General features: G+C 47.9%; 1 protein-coding gene across 3 annotated transcripts in view; it reads left to right on the forward strand.

Moving 5' to 3' along the window:
- The window catches only part of RADIL (Rap associating with DIL domain), a 72,981-nt gene that overhangs the window by 34,093 nt on the left and 26,373 nt on the right, over positions 1-12,515 (forward strand). The window contains exons 1-3 of one of the 3 annotated variants that reach the window (XM_080980960.1): positions 1,180-1,492; positions 6,629-6,963; positions 10,235-10,918. In XM_080980960.1, coding sequence (XP_080837086.1) covers positions 1,486-1,492; positions 6,629-6,963; positions 10,235-10,918 — 1,026 coding nt within the window. In that variant the 5' untranslated portion in view covers positions 1,180-1,485. Of the gene's footprint in view, positions 1-1,179; positions 1,493-1,732; positions 2,020-6,628; positions 6,964-10,234; positions 10,919-12,515 lie in introns of those variants that run through there. The other 2 variants (XM_080980959.1, XM_080980958.1) reach the window with 2 other exon arrangements.

Genomic DNA, 12,515 nt, shown 5'->3' on the forward strand with positions numbered 1-12,515 from the left:
CGCAAGTCGGGGAGACGCCTGTATTTAGTTTGTTTTTATTTCACAAATTTGTACACTGCTTGGCTGTAGAAAAACCCCACAGGCCAATAGGATGAAACAAGGAAATCTAGAAAGAAAACCAGAGCCATGCGGTCAAAGCATACAAAAAGTTCAAATACCCAAAGAGATTGAAACTCACACCAGCTTTCTAAGCTTGCCTAAGCAAGAATGCTTTTAGCAGGCAACAAAAAGAGAACAGCGTAAGCGCCTGCTGGGTATATCAAGAGGCAGGGAGTTCCAAAGTGCCACACTGAACGACTGAGTTCTTACAAATGCAGAACGGGGATCTGGTGGCACCTGTAGCAATGCCAGTTTGGCTGATTGAAGCGGCAAAGTGGGATAAGTGCTCCTGTTGCGACCCACCAGTTGAAGACCAGTGGATGGAGGACTGCCCTCTGATGGCCGCCCTGTCTGACAAACCTCTGACATTTGAGAGACGAAGCTGTGGTCCTCCAGAGGGTCTTGGGCACCTTCAATCCCAGCCCCCTTGGCCATTGGCAACGCAGTCTTGGGGTGGTGGTGAGTCAGAGCCCCTTTAAATATAAATTTAATAAATAATAATAATAATCCTGCAAGGACTCAGTTTCCTCCTCTTTCTTGAAAAGAGTCTGGCTTTGGCCCGTTCATCTTATCTCTCTCTCTTTTATTCACGGAAACCTGGCAGAGCCCTGCAGCTGGCATCACTCAGGTGCCATTGCAGGACTCTGAAAAGAGCCTTGGTGCGAGTTCACGCGCATGCAATTCCTTGGCAAAGGGGCGTCCAAATTTTGCCTTGTCTTCTGGCCGCGTGCCACGAACGCAACTCCTGCGTGGACTCGCGACTGCCTTCCTTTGGCTGAGCGGCTGGGGCAGGTTTGTGGCCGCGCAGGACTCTGGTTTTGCCTAAAACGGCTGCAGGCCACAGCGCCGGAACACTGTGCTCTCTCTGTCCACCTCTTCTAATCCCCAAGGCATGTAAACAGTATGGGCAGCCCTCCCCGCTCTCCCCCTTTCCCTGGTCACCTCTTTAATTTTCCCAGCAAAGGAAGGATGGACTTTAAAAGAACAACAACAACAAAAATGAATTTTGGAACCCAGGGAGAGTTCCTCACCAAATAAGGCACTAGCTTGGATGTTGGGATCAACATGGGACACACAGCTGGCTGGCTCAGACTTAGAGGGTTTTGCCTGCTCTGTAAAAGAGTCTTGCTCTCTCGTGAACAAGGTGGGGGTGCCTTTCCCGGCCCCCTCCCCAACTTTGGCAGAGGGGGAAATCTCTGTTTCCAGAAGAGTCTGTCTTCTGCATGTGTCCAGGCGGTCATTTTTAGCAGAGAAGAACCCAAAGAAAATGCTTCAGGGGCTTTTTGCTTTTGGATTATTATTTTTTAAAGCACAGGAGTGGGAAATGGTGGCATTCACCAAGTAGAGGCTCCCGCTGGATTTACATCATAGACAAGATAGCAGTGGATGCAAGGTATGAAAGTCGCCCGGCTCTGCCATTGGGCAGGGGGGGCAAGCAGATTTGTGGGCACCATGCTCATCATTTCGCCGCTCGTTACATTGCTGCGTTTGGGGTTTGCAGCCTCTGGCACACAACTGCTTCGGGTCCTCTTTCTCTGCCTGCTGAGAAGCTCCCTAACTTTGCTCCAACTTTACACCTTGCAGCACAGAAGAGCGAGGATGATTTGCAGAGGACTGTTCCACTTTGGGGAGGGGGAGGAGACTCTACCACTTGGGTCCAGAGCAGGGACGCCATTTGGGCTTTTGCATTTGGGTGCTCGCAAAACGCCCAGAGTCCCACATTTGTCTTCCTGGCAGCCTTCCTCTTCTTTTTTTTCCTGAAGAGACGGTGTAGAGAAGTTAATTATTTCTTGCCTCTGCAGCAAAGCGAACAGGAGGCTCACTGCAGTCTGCAGGTCCTGCCAGCCTTGACTGCAGGAGGCAGGTGCCCATAGCCTATGCCAGAGAGGGTCTGGGACACCGCACACCCCCTGATCCATGGTAAGCCATTGACTCCCCCCCCCCAATCCATCCCTCTCAGCTGGCGGGGGCAGGGGGTGTATCGCCTTCTGCGTTCCAGCTTTTGCTTTTAAATTTCTTGTTTGGTTTTTTGGAAAAATGCCCTCTCTGCTCACTACAACGCCAGCCAGCTGTGGAGGGATGCTGTCAAGCCCCCAGATGGGTTTCTTTGATGGGGTTGTGGGGGGGGGAGGTTGGGTTTCTAAGAAAAAGGAGAGTGAGAGAATTTGGGAGGGGGAAAGGGAAGCTGGAGAGAAAGCTGTCAGGGAAAGATTGGACTATTGCCGTTGTTTTTACAGCTGAGCCAAGCAGACAGTTAGCGGGGATGGAAATGGTTTTGTCTCTCTCTTTCCCCCCTTTTCGCATCCTCAGTGTGTTGTCTTGGAATGAATTTTGCAATCTGGATTATATCGCTGCATGTTTCGGAGACGAGAGCCAAATGGGGGCCAGGAGGGTGGGGCATGATGGTGTTTTTTTTAAATGATGGAAATCTGTTATGCTTCCTGCCCTCCCCCCTGGTCTGTTCCTGAACTTTTCTTGCTAGTTTAAAAGCAGTCATACCTTGAGATCCTGCACACCTATGGTGGGGACTTCCATCAATGACTTTGGTCTTGGATACACAAGCCCTGTGCTCTAATCCTGTGACTACCCCGATAGAAACCAGCGTGGCTTTGCTTCCCGGTAAATGTGCTTTGGGAGGGCAGCCTAAAAACTGCGGGGGGCATAGCGGGAGAGCTGAGTGCAGGAGCTGTGAGCCAAGAAGTCCCTGGCCAAAGTCTCCTTCCAGCCAGACGTCCGCCAAATAGCATTTGCCTATCCACAAGCATTAAGTAATAACTCCATATATCCAGGAGATATCTGCAACTGAAGACGGTACCTTCAAACAACTCTCTGATTTTTAGAAGACATCTGAAGGCAGCCCTGTTTAGGGAAGTTTTTAATGTCTGATGTTTTATTGCGTTTTTTTATATTTTGTTGGCAGCTGCCCAGAGTGGCTGGGGAAACCCAGAAAGAAGGGTGGGGTATAAATAAATTATTATTATTATTATTATTATTATATTATTATTATTCAGATCTATATCAATCTCACATGCATCGTCTCAGTGCAGGCCGGAAGTGGCAGAGAGAGAAGGAGGGGCGGATATTGGCCATCAGAAGAGCTGGTTGTGTCGACCTTGTAAATAAGCCCATAGAAATTACTAGCCTGCAGATTTTTTTACTACCCAGCTGGCAGAGGAGCGACAGCGAGTGCCCTCCCCCCTACGGCATCTGTCCTGCATTTCTTGGTTGGTTGCAGAAGAGCTGGGCGTGGGCTTTCTTCCCCTGGCATCTGCTTGCTTCCTGTGACTGCCAGTGACGTGTGGTCAGTGGACTAAGGGGACGTGGCTAGTTCCCTAAATGTTCCTGGTAAATTAGAGTAGTCATACCTTGGGTTGAAGTAGCTTCGGGTTGAGCATTTTTGGGTTGCGCTCCGCGGCGACCCGGAAGTAACAGAGCGCGTTACTTCCTGGTTTCGCCACTCACGCATGGGCAGACGCTCAAAATGACATCACGCGCATGTGTGGTAGCGGCGAATCACGACCCGTGCAGGCGCGCAGATGCGGGTGGTGTTCACTTCAAGATGCGAACGGGGCTCCGGAATGGATCCCGTTCGCATCCAGAGGTACCACTGTATTAAAGTGTTGTAAACAAAATCTGCCCTTTTCCCCTTATGGGGTACCCAGAAGCCCATATAGAGTCCTTAAGTGGGTTCCCTATCGGTAGGAGAAAATAACAGGGGCCAAGCAGAGAACATTGAGAAGCAAAGCCTGATCTTTATTGAACTTCTGCAACAGGGTCCTCACTCACCCCATGCAGGAGGGACCCCGAACAATGGTGTGCACAGCCTTATATAAACTTTTTAAATTGCCCACCCTGCAGCCCAAGACTCCCCCCCCCCATACATCATACATACCGTATTTTTCGCTCTATAAGACGCACCAGACCACAAGACGCACCTAGTTTTTGGAGGAGGAAAACAAGAAAAAAAATATTCTGAATCTCAGAAACCAGAACAGCAAGAGGGATCGCTGCACAGTGAAAGCAGCAATCCCATTTGCTGTTCTGGCTTCTGTGATAGCTGCACAGCCTGCATTCGTTCCATAAGACGCACACACATTTCCCCTTACTTTTTAGGAGGGGAAAAGTGAGTCTTATAGAGCAAAAATTACGGTACATCACAGAAGAGGCATCTACAACAGAATCCTGTCTGGCAAGAAACCTGTTGATGGGTTTACCTGGCTGTTAATGGGTTTACCAGGAGAGCCTGGCCATCCTTTTGTGATGATAAATACTTAATTCCTGAGTCAGGGTCACAGGCTCCACCATATTCATGTGCCCTTATGGCAGGTTTTGTGAGCAAAGAGACAATGGGGAGGTTTTTTCCATTTCCTCTCTCCTTGCAGAGAAACATTTGAGGTCAATTTGGGAGAGTTAAAATGGTTCCAGGACTATTTTCCTGTACTGTTTCAGACATGTGGTTTATATATTTATTTATTTGTGTGTTTGCCTTGTAAATTTATGAACATTTAATTTGTATATTTGAGACCTTAAATTCTTATGACAAAAGTACAGTGGTACCTCGGGTTACAGACGCTTCAGGTTACAGACTCCGCTAACCCAGAAATAGTACCTCAGGTTAAGAACTTTGCTTCAGGATGAGAACAGAAATTGTGCGGCGGCAGTGGGAGGCCCAATTAGTTAAAGTGGTACCTCAGGTTAAGAATGGACCTCCAGAACGAATTAAGTTCTTAACCCAAGGTAAAGGTAAAGGTAAATGTAAAGGGACCCCAGTCATGGCTGACTTTGGGGTTGCGGTGCTCATCTCGCTTTATTGGCCGAGGGAGCCGACGTACAGCTTCCGGGTCATGTGGCCAGCAGGACTAAGCCACTTCTGGCAAACTAGAGCAGCGCACAGAAACGCCGTTTACCTTCCTGCCGGAGCAGTACCTATTTATCTACTTGCATTTTGATGTTCTTTTGAACTGCTAGGTTGGCAGGAGCAGGGACTGAGCAATGGGAGCTCACCCTGTCGGGGGGATTCGAATTGCCGACCTTCCGATCGGCAAGTCCTAGGCTCTGTGGTTTAACCCACAGCGCCACCCGCGTTCACTGTATTAAAGCCAGGCGCCTTCTTCCCCAAACCCAGGAATCTTCTGCTCAGCTTAGGGAGGGAGGTGTGATGCTCATGAGCACGAAGTTGGGACATCGCGATGTCGCCCCCCCCCCAATCGCCCTCGTGAGCTGGCACCTCTTTCCCTAATTGTTCCCCTGTGAAAAATGTCACTGCCACTGACGACTGCTGTGCTGAGAGCTACCTTTCAGCGGCTCAAAAGTTTTCTTCCACCCCAGAAGAGACTTCTGTTTGCACTGTTATTTTTATAATGATGGAAGGGGTTTCTTCCCCCCTCCAGCATGTGGCGTGTAACCCCCCCCCCCTTTGTTCACACACAATGTCTCCTCAAAGCACCACATAACGCACAACACCACACAACTCCCAACGTTGTTCTGCTCAGGGAAAAGATGGCTACCGAAGGGGGGCGGGCTTGGGAAACTGGCAAAAGACAGCCGTAATCCCCGAAACCTGGGATCAGCCTCTTGCATAAGAGATCATAGCTGGCATCCTGGCAAATGCGTGCGAAAACAGGTCGGCATCCTGTGGACAGTAGCAAACCATCCAGGAATGGATGAGGTTCTTGGTCAAGAGGTGTGATCAACCAGGAACTTGTCAATATTTCTTTTGTCTTACTTGATGGGTGTGAGGTGGAGGTTGAGGGAATTGTTGTCCTTTAGTCGTGTCCGCCTCTTTGTGACCCCCTGGACCAGAGCACGCCAGGCACTCCTGTCTTCCACTGCCTCCCGCGGTTTGGTCCAACTCATGCTGGTAGCTTCGAGAACACTGTCCCACCATCTCGTCCTCCGTCGTCCCCTTCTCCTTGGGCCCTCCATCTTTCCCAACATCAGGGTCTTTTCCAGGGAGTCTTCTCAATTATTGGCACTATTTAGTGGGAAGAAACTCCCATGAAAAGCCTCGTTATTGCACCTTTTACATGGCTGTTTATTTGTATATATTTTAAAATTTTATATATGGATGTTTTATGATGGCCTATACTTGTAATGCTTAATAAAGGTTTGGCGAAGTAAGTAAGTATGGTTTTAATAGATTTTTCTTTTTTTCCCTTTTTATACATTTTTATTAGTTTTTTAACATATCATTTCCAACATTCATTTAACATAACTTCTTATCTTATACAATATTTTAGACTTCCGTCAACAACCTCTGAAGATTTTTCGTTCTTTATCACTTGTTCTGCATTTCTTAATTTCTCTGTTACTTTTAAAATTGTCATTTAACTAATAATTCTCTTCATGGTTTTAATAGATTTTTCACATATGTATGCTTAACTTTTTAACAATTCCCCACCTGTAAGCCGCCTTGAATCTCTGCCAGGCAAAAAGGCAGGGCAATAGTAATAATAATAATAATAATAATAATAATAATGTGTGTTGTTTTGATGCCTGGCATGAAATCCCCTCTTGTTCCCCCTCCCAGGGATCAATGCTCAGGCCCGGAAGCTCCAGCGCAACCGCACCAAGGGCACCATGACGCTTCTGACGGGGTGCAAGAGCCATGCCACACAGACCTCCCTCCGCCGCACCGTCAGCGAGACCAGCCTCAGCCAGGCGGGCAGCGCCAGCGCCGAAGGGGGGCAGCAGGAGGAGCAGCTGAGGAGGCACTACTCCACGCTGCCCGAGACCCTCCAGTGCCTGGAGAGCGGCAGGGATGCACAGACGGCGCCCGCAGGGGACCAAAGTGGCAACAGCCTGCGCTACTCGCTGTACCAGTCTCCGCACCTGCTTCTCCTGCAGGGCTACAGCCAGCAACACGTAAGCAGGCGAGACGCGCCTTTGCTAGGCTCTGCGGCATTTAGGTCTACCGCTTTATATACAGTGGACCCTCTGGGTACAAATTTAATTTGTTCCGGGGGTCCGTGCGCACCCGGAAAAATCCGTATCCAGATGCGCTGGTTATGCGCATGCACACAGCACGATAGAGTGCTTCTGCGCATGCGCGAGCGGCAAAACCTGGAAAAATACTTCCGGGTTTGCCATTTTTGCAACCCGAAGTTTACGTTACTCTAGAGTAACATAACCCAAGGGTCTACTGTATGTCTGTGTATGTATATGTGTGTGTGTGTGTGTGTGTGTGTGTGTATTTGTGAGTGGTGTGCAGAAAAAACCGAAGCAACAGCAGGCAACTTAATCCGTGACAATTTTTGCAAAATCAAAGTTGCTGTCATTATTACTACAGTGGTACCTTGGGTTACATACACTTCAGGTTACATACTCCGGTAACCCAGAAATAGTACCTCGGGTTCAGGATGAGAACAGAAATCGTGCTCCGGTGGCACGGCAGCAGCGGGAGGCCCCATTAGCTAAAGTGGTGCTTTAGGTTAAGAACAGTTTCAGGTTAAGAACGGACCTCCGGAATGAATTAAGTACTTAACCCGAGATACCACTGTACAGTGGAACCTCGGGATCCGTTCCAGAGACCCCGCCGCAACCCGAAAATGATGCAATGCAAAGTATTGCATCTGCGCACGTGCACGATTTAGCGCTTCTGCGCGTGCGCAAACGTTGCGAACCCGGAAGTAACCGAATCTGGTACTTCCGGGTTTGCGCTGGTCTCAATCCGAGGGTGACCTAAGCCGGAGGCAACGTAATCCGAGGCTCCACTGTATTTACCAAGCTTTGTACAACCGTCCTTCATTCGAAGATCTCAGGGCGGTTCACAATGTAAAAAAACAAAACGAGAACATGAAATGCACAATCAGGCAAAACCAATGCACCAAGAATGCACCAAAACCAAAAATGCACAAGGCAAAACCAATAACCCACAAACACATGTAAGAGGACCCATGTGTTAGCAGCGAGTAAGGCAGATTTCAGTCTTACATGACAGCACCCTTGAATTCGGGAGGGCTGGGGCCATGGGATCGGCTACAGATCGTTGCCAGGCCCTTTCACCACAAAGAGGCAGGGGGTGCACAAGTTTAGGGTCCTCAGATTTTTTAATTCATTCATTTATCCAATTCATTCCTCACTGCCTCCTGATTTGGGGAGTTCCACAGTTAACTCTGTGCTGCATGGAGGATTTCTTTTTATCCGTCCCAAATCTTCCCGTTCTCAGATTCATCGGGTGCACATTCAAAGCACATCCTTTCCCTAAAGCAATTCTGGGGGCTGTAGTTCACCCCTGAAAACAAAACGGCCAATAACCTAATGGCATTAAAGAAATCTCTCGTGCAACCGTGTTTGTCATGCTATGTACGGTTCCGGTGACCACGCGTCAGAAATATCTTACGGAGCTGAAAAAGGTTCAGAAAAGAAGTGAGGGAAGGAACAAGTCCCTTTCGAAGAAAGCTTACAATGTTTGGGGCTTTCTAGTTCAGAGGAAAGGTGAGCGAGAGGAAACACGATAAGAGATGTATAAATTTATGCAAAGCGTACAGAAAGTGGAGAGGGAGTTTTTCTCCTTCTCTCGTTACACTAGAATTCGGGGAGATCCAATGAAGCCAAATGCTGGGTGATTCTGGACAGGCAAAAGGAAGCTCTTCTTCATGTAACACAGAGTTAGACTGTGGAACTCCCTCCCACTTGAAGCAGGGATGGCCATCAACTTGGATGGCTTTAAAAGAGGACAGATTCACAGAGTGACAGATCAAGTTGATGGATTATGCCAAAATGGCTAAAATGACCAGAAGAATCAGAAATCAGGAAGACCAAAATTTTAATAAGGAATGGGGAAAATGTATAACTTATCTTAAAGACCATTGTAAGCAGTTAAAATCATTAGTAGGATTGGAATAAACCTTGTAGTTTAATGGTGAATTTTGGATACAATGGAGAGATAAAAGATTTGGAATTATATTATAAAAGATGCAGGAGGAAATGATTAACAACAGGACCCACAAAAGGGAGGAAGGAAGTCCGGGAGATTTGTGTTTATGTTGTATGTTGAATATGTGACTGTCAAATTTTAATCTGAAAAAGCAAATATATATACAAAGAGAACAGAAACTAGCCAGGTCAGCATGGAAGCTGCTCCCTGGTCTCTGGTCTCCTGTGACTCGGTAGTGAACGGAAGGCTCTCTGCACATCCTCAGAGGCACCATCTCCTTGCTTGCCACGCCGACCACAGCTTGCAGTAGGGTTGAGCCTTGTCATTTGGAAGGAGCTCAGGGAACAGATTGATACTGAGTCCATCAAGGCGGGCCTGATCCAGCAGGCTCTTCTGACATTCTTAGGTTCCATCCTTAGCATCTCAGCACCTGAAACCTTGGAGAGCCATTGCCCCCCAGTGAAGACAATACGGAGACAGATGCTCCTTCATGGACTCAGCATCAAACTATTTCTTGGTGCTTGTTCCCCTGCAAAAAATGGGAACATTATTAGGAAAAGGGAAACCTCAAAATGATATATAATGAGGACCCACAAAGGGGAGGAGAGACGTCCAGGAGATTTTTGGAACCTTGTGTTTATGTTGTATGTTGAATATGTGACTGTCAAATCTTAATCTGAAAAACCAAATAAATACATTAAAAAGAAAACAGGATGCTGGCCCAGATGGGTCATTGAGATGGACCATTGACGGTGGAATATAATAGGAATAAAGATAAAGGTAAAGGGACCCCTGACCATTAGGTCCAGTCATGGCCGACTCTGGGGTTGCGGCGCTCATCTCGCTTTATTGGCCGAGGGAGCCGGTGTACGGCTTCCGGGTCATGTGTCCAGCATGACTAAGCCGCTTCTGGCGAACCAGAGCAGTGCACAGAAACGCTGTTTACCTTCCCGCCAGAGCGGTACCTATTTATCTACTTGCACTTTGATGTGCTTTCGAACTGCTAGGTTGGCAGGAGCAGGGACCAACCAACGGGAGCTCACCCTGTCGCGGGGATTTGAACTGCTGACCTTCTGATCGGCAAGTCCTAGGCTCTGTGGTTTAGACCACAGTACCACCCGCGTCCCATAAATGGAATAGAATCATAGAATTTTAGAGTTGGACCTCAAAAGCCATCTAGTCCACTCAGTGCAGGAAGGAAGGAAAATATCGAATAAACGTCTTTCTCTGTGTATGTTTGTGGTTTTCTCTGTGCAGGACAGCTTGGTCTATTTGCTGAATCGCGACCAGCACACCGTCGGCCAGAGGACTCAAGCCAGCAAGCCCAGCATCAGCCTCTCTGCTCCCGACATCCTCCCCCTCCATTGCACCATCCGGAAGGTCAAGGCGTCCAGCCGCTCCAGCCACCGCCCTGAAGAGAAGCTGGTCCTGGAGCCCATCGCAGGGGCGGCCGTCTCCATCAACTTCTCCGAGGTGGGCAGGACGGCGGCTCTCCACCACGGCGACCTCATCTCCCTCGGCCTCTACTACCTGCTGCTCTACAAGGACCCCGTGAAGACGCAGCCGCTGCCCGCCCAGACCCTCATGAGGCTGAAGGCCGCGCGCCGAGCCTCCGAGCCTGAGCTGCCCTCCACCTGCAGGGTCTGCGGCAGCCAGGCGAGGGACAAGGGCTCGTCGGCCAAGAAGGCGCCAGCGCCGCCGCAGGGACCCTCTGGGCGGAGGGGAGGCCGCCGGAAGCTGCAGCTGGAGTTTGACAAGGCCAGCGAGGACCTGCTGCTGCGGAGGATCGTCACGCTCATCGAGCCCACCAGCGACGACCACAAGCTGGCACCCGCCTTCCTCCTCTGCCTCTGCGTCCAGCACTCGGCCGGCCACTTCAGGCCCGGGGAGTTTGGCCATCTCCTCCTCAAGTTGGCTAAGATGATACAGAGGACCGTGTGGGTCAGTATATATTGGATATATTGTGGGATGTGGTACGTAAATAGCAGTCAAGTACAACATTCCTCGTTTTCCTAGAGTGGACATGCAGGGGGATGTTTGGTCCAGCCAGTCGAAAACTTCCTGTTTCCTCCTGGACTGGGACATACTTCCTCTGGCATGTGACCAGGTTACCTGTGCAGGTAACAAAAGCACAAGGCCCGCAGCCCTCCTCCTTTCTTTTCCATCTTCCTTTCATCGAAGTGACTGCCAGTCTGCAGTCACTGGGATTAACCCCCCATATGGGTTAGACCCACATGTATATATCTTTGTAACTAAGTCTGCCTTCAGGGATCCAACTGTGAACTGATGATGTGAGTAAACTACTTTTATATACTTTACACAAGATTGTGGAGTGTTTATTCTTTTAAGAGGGAAAGGATCTTACCAGGAATCTATACTGAGAAGCTTAAACAAGCCTGCAACCAGCTACCTGCTGTGCGTTCAAAGGGGAATGTTAAAACTCTGCTCAGTTATAGAACTTGCTAGCGCGAGTTAGGAAGGATATTGAACATTCCCACATATATAACATTCCCACATATATAATTGAATCTCTCTCCTTCTTTCGGTCAAAGAGAACAGGGCCTTTTTAGTGGTGGCTCCCCATTTGTGGAATGCTCTCCCCAGAGAGGCTCACCTGGCACCATCACTGCACGTCCTCTTTAACCAGGCCTTGGGCCGTTAAACCATCTATATGAGCTGTTAAATGCGTGGAGAGGAGGGACTGTTATTATGACTATGTTATCATGATGCTGTGTATTATTAGGCTCTGGGTTCCGTTTTCCTTATTATGCTGCGTAAATTGATTCATTGATTGATTGTATTTCTATGCCGCTGTTCATTCAAAAGAATCTCAAAGCAGCTTACAACCAATAAATAACCATAACATAATAAAATGTAATAGCACATTGCGAATACAGCATGCATCATATAAAATAATTAACCAATTATCAATAAAACAGTTGCAATCTAAGAAAAACACACACACACCTTAACAAAACAGCAACTAAAAATTAAGCTAAACCTCACAATTACGGCAAGTCATGTGATTAACAAATCAATGCAGCATTTAGAATTTATAAAACGATATTTAAAAAATTAGCAAAATAGCAGCTAAAAATATATGCTAAGCACTAAGTTCATTCAGACAATCTCTGCAACCCCATGAGGTTATTAATATTGTACACCACCCTGGGATCTTTGGCTAAAGGGCAGTATATAAATAAAATAAAATAAGATAAATAAAATAAGATAAATAAAATAAGATAAATAAAATAAAATAAAAGTTAGGTGCACTTGTGTGGGAAAGCAAGGTGGTTAACCAGTTTTGGCCCAGGGTGTTTTCCTTAATGTCAAGCATCACTCGACAAGGCCTGCTTAGATTCCAACTAAACATTAGGAAGAACTTTTTCCAATGGTAAGAACCATTCAACAGTGGGACAGAATCAACACAGTCCCAAGTAAAGCCTTTCTCTGCTCAATACCCCAGAGAGGAGCAGCTGCCAGTCAGAAGAGATAATAACGAGTGAAATGGACCAGCAATCTGACTGATTCATCAGTT

The sequence above is a fragment of the Podarcis pityusensis genome (genome assembly GCF_964106645.2).
Source record: "Podarcis pityusensis genome assembly, chromosome: 14".
NCBI lineage: Eukaryota > Metazoa > Chordata > Lepidosauria > Squamata > Lacertidae > Podarcis > Podarcis pityusensis.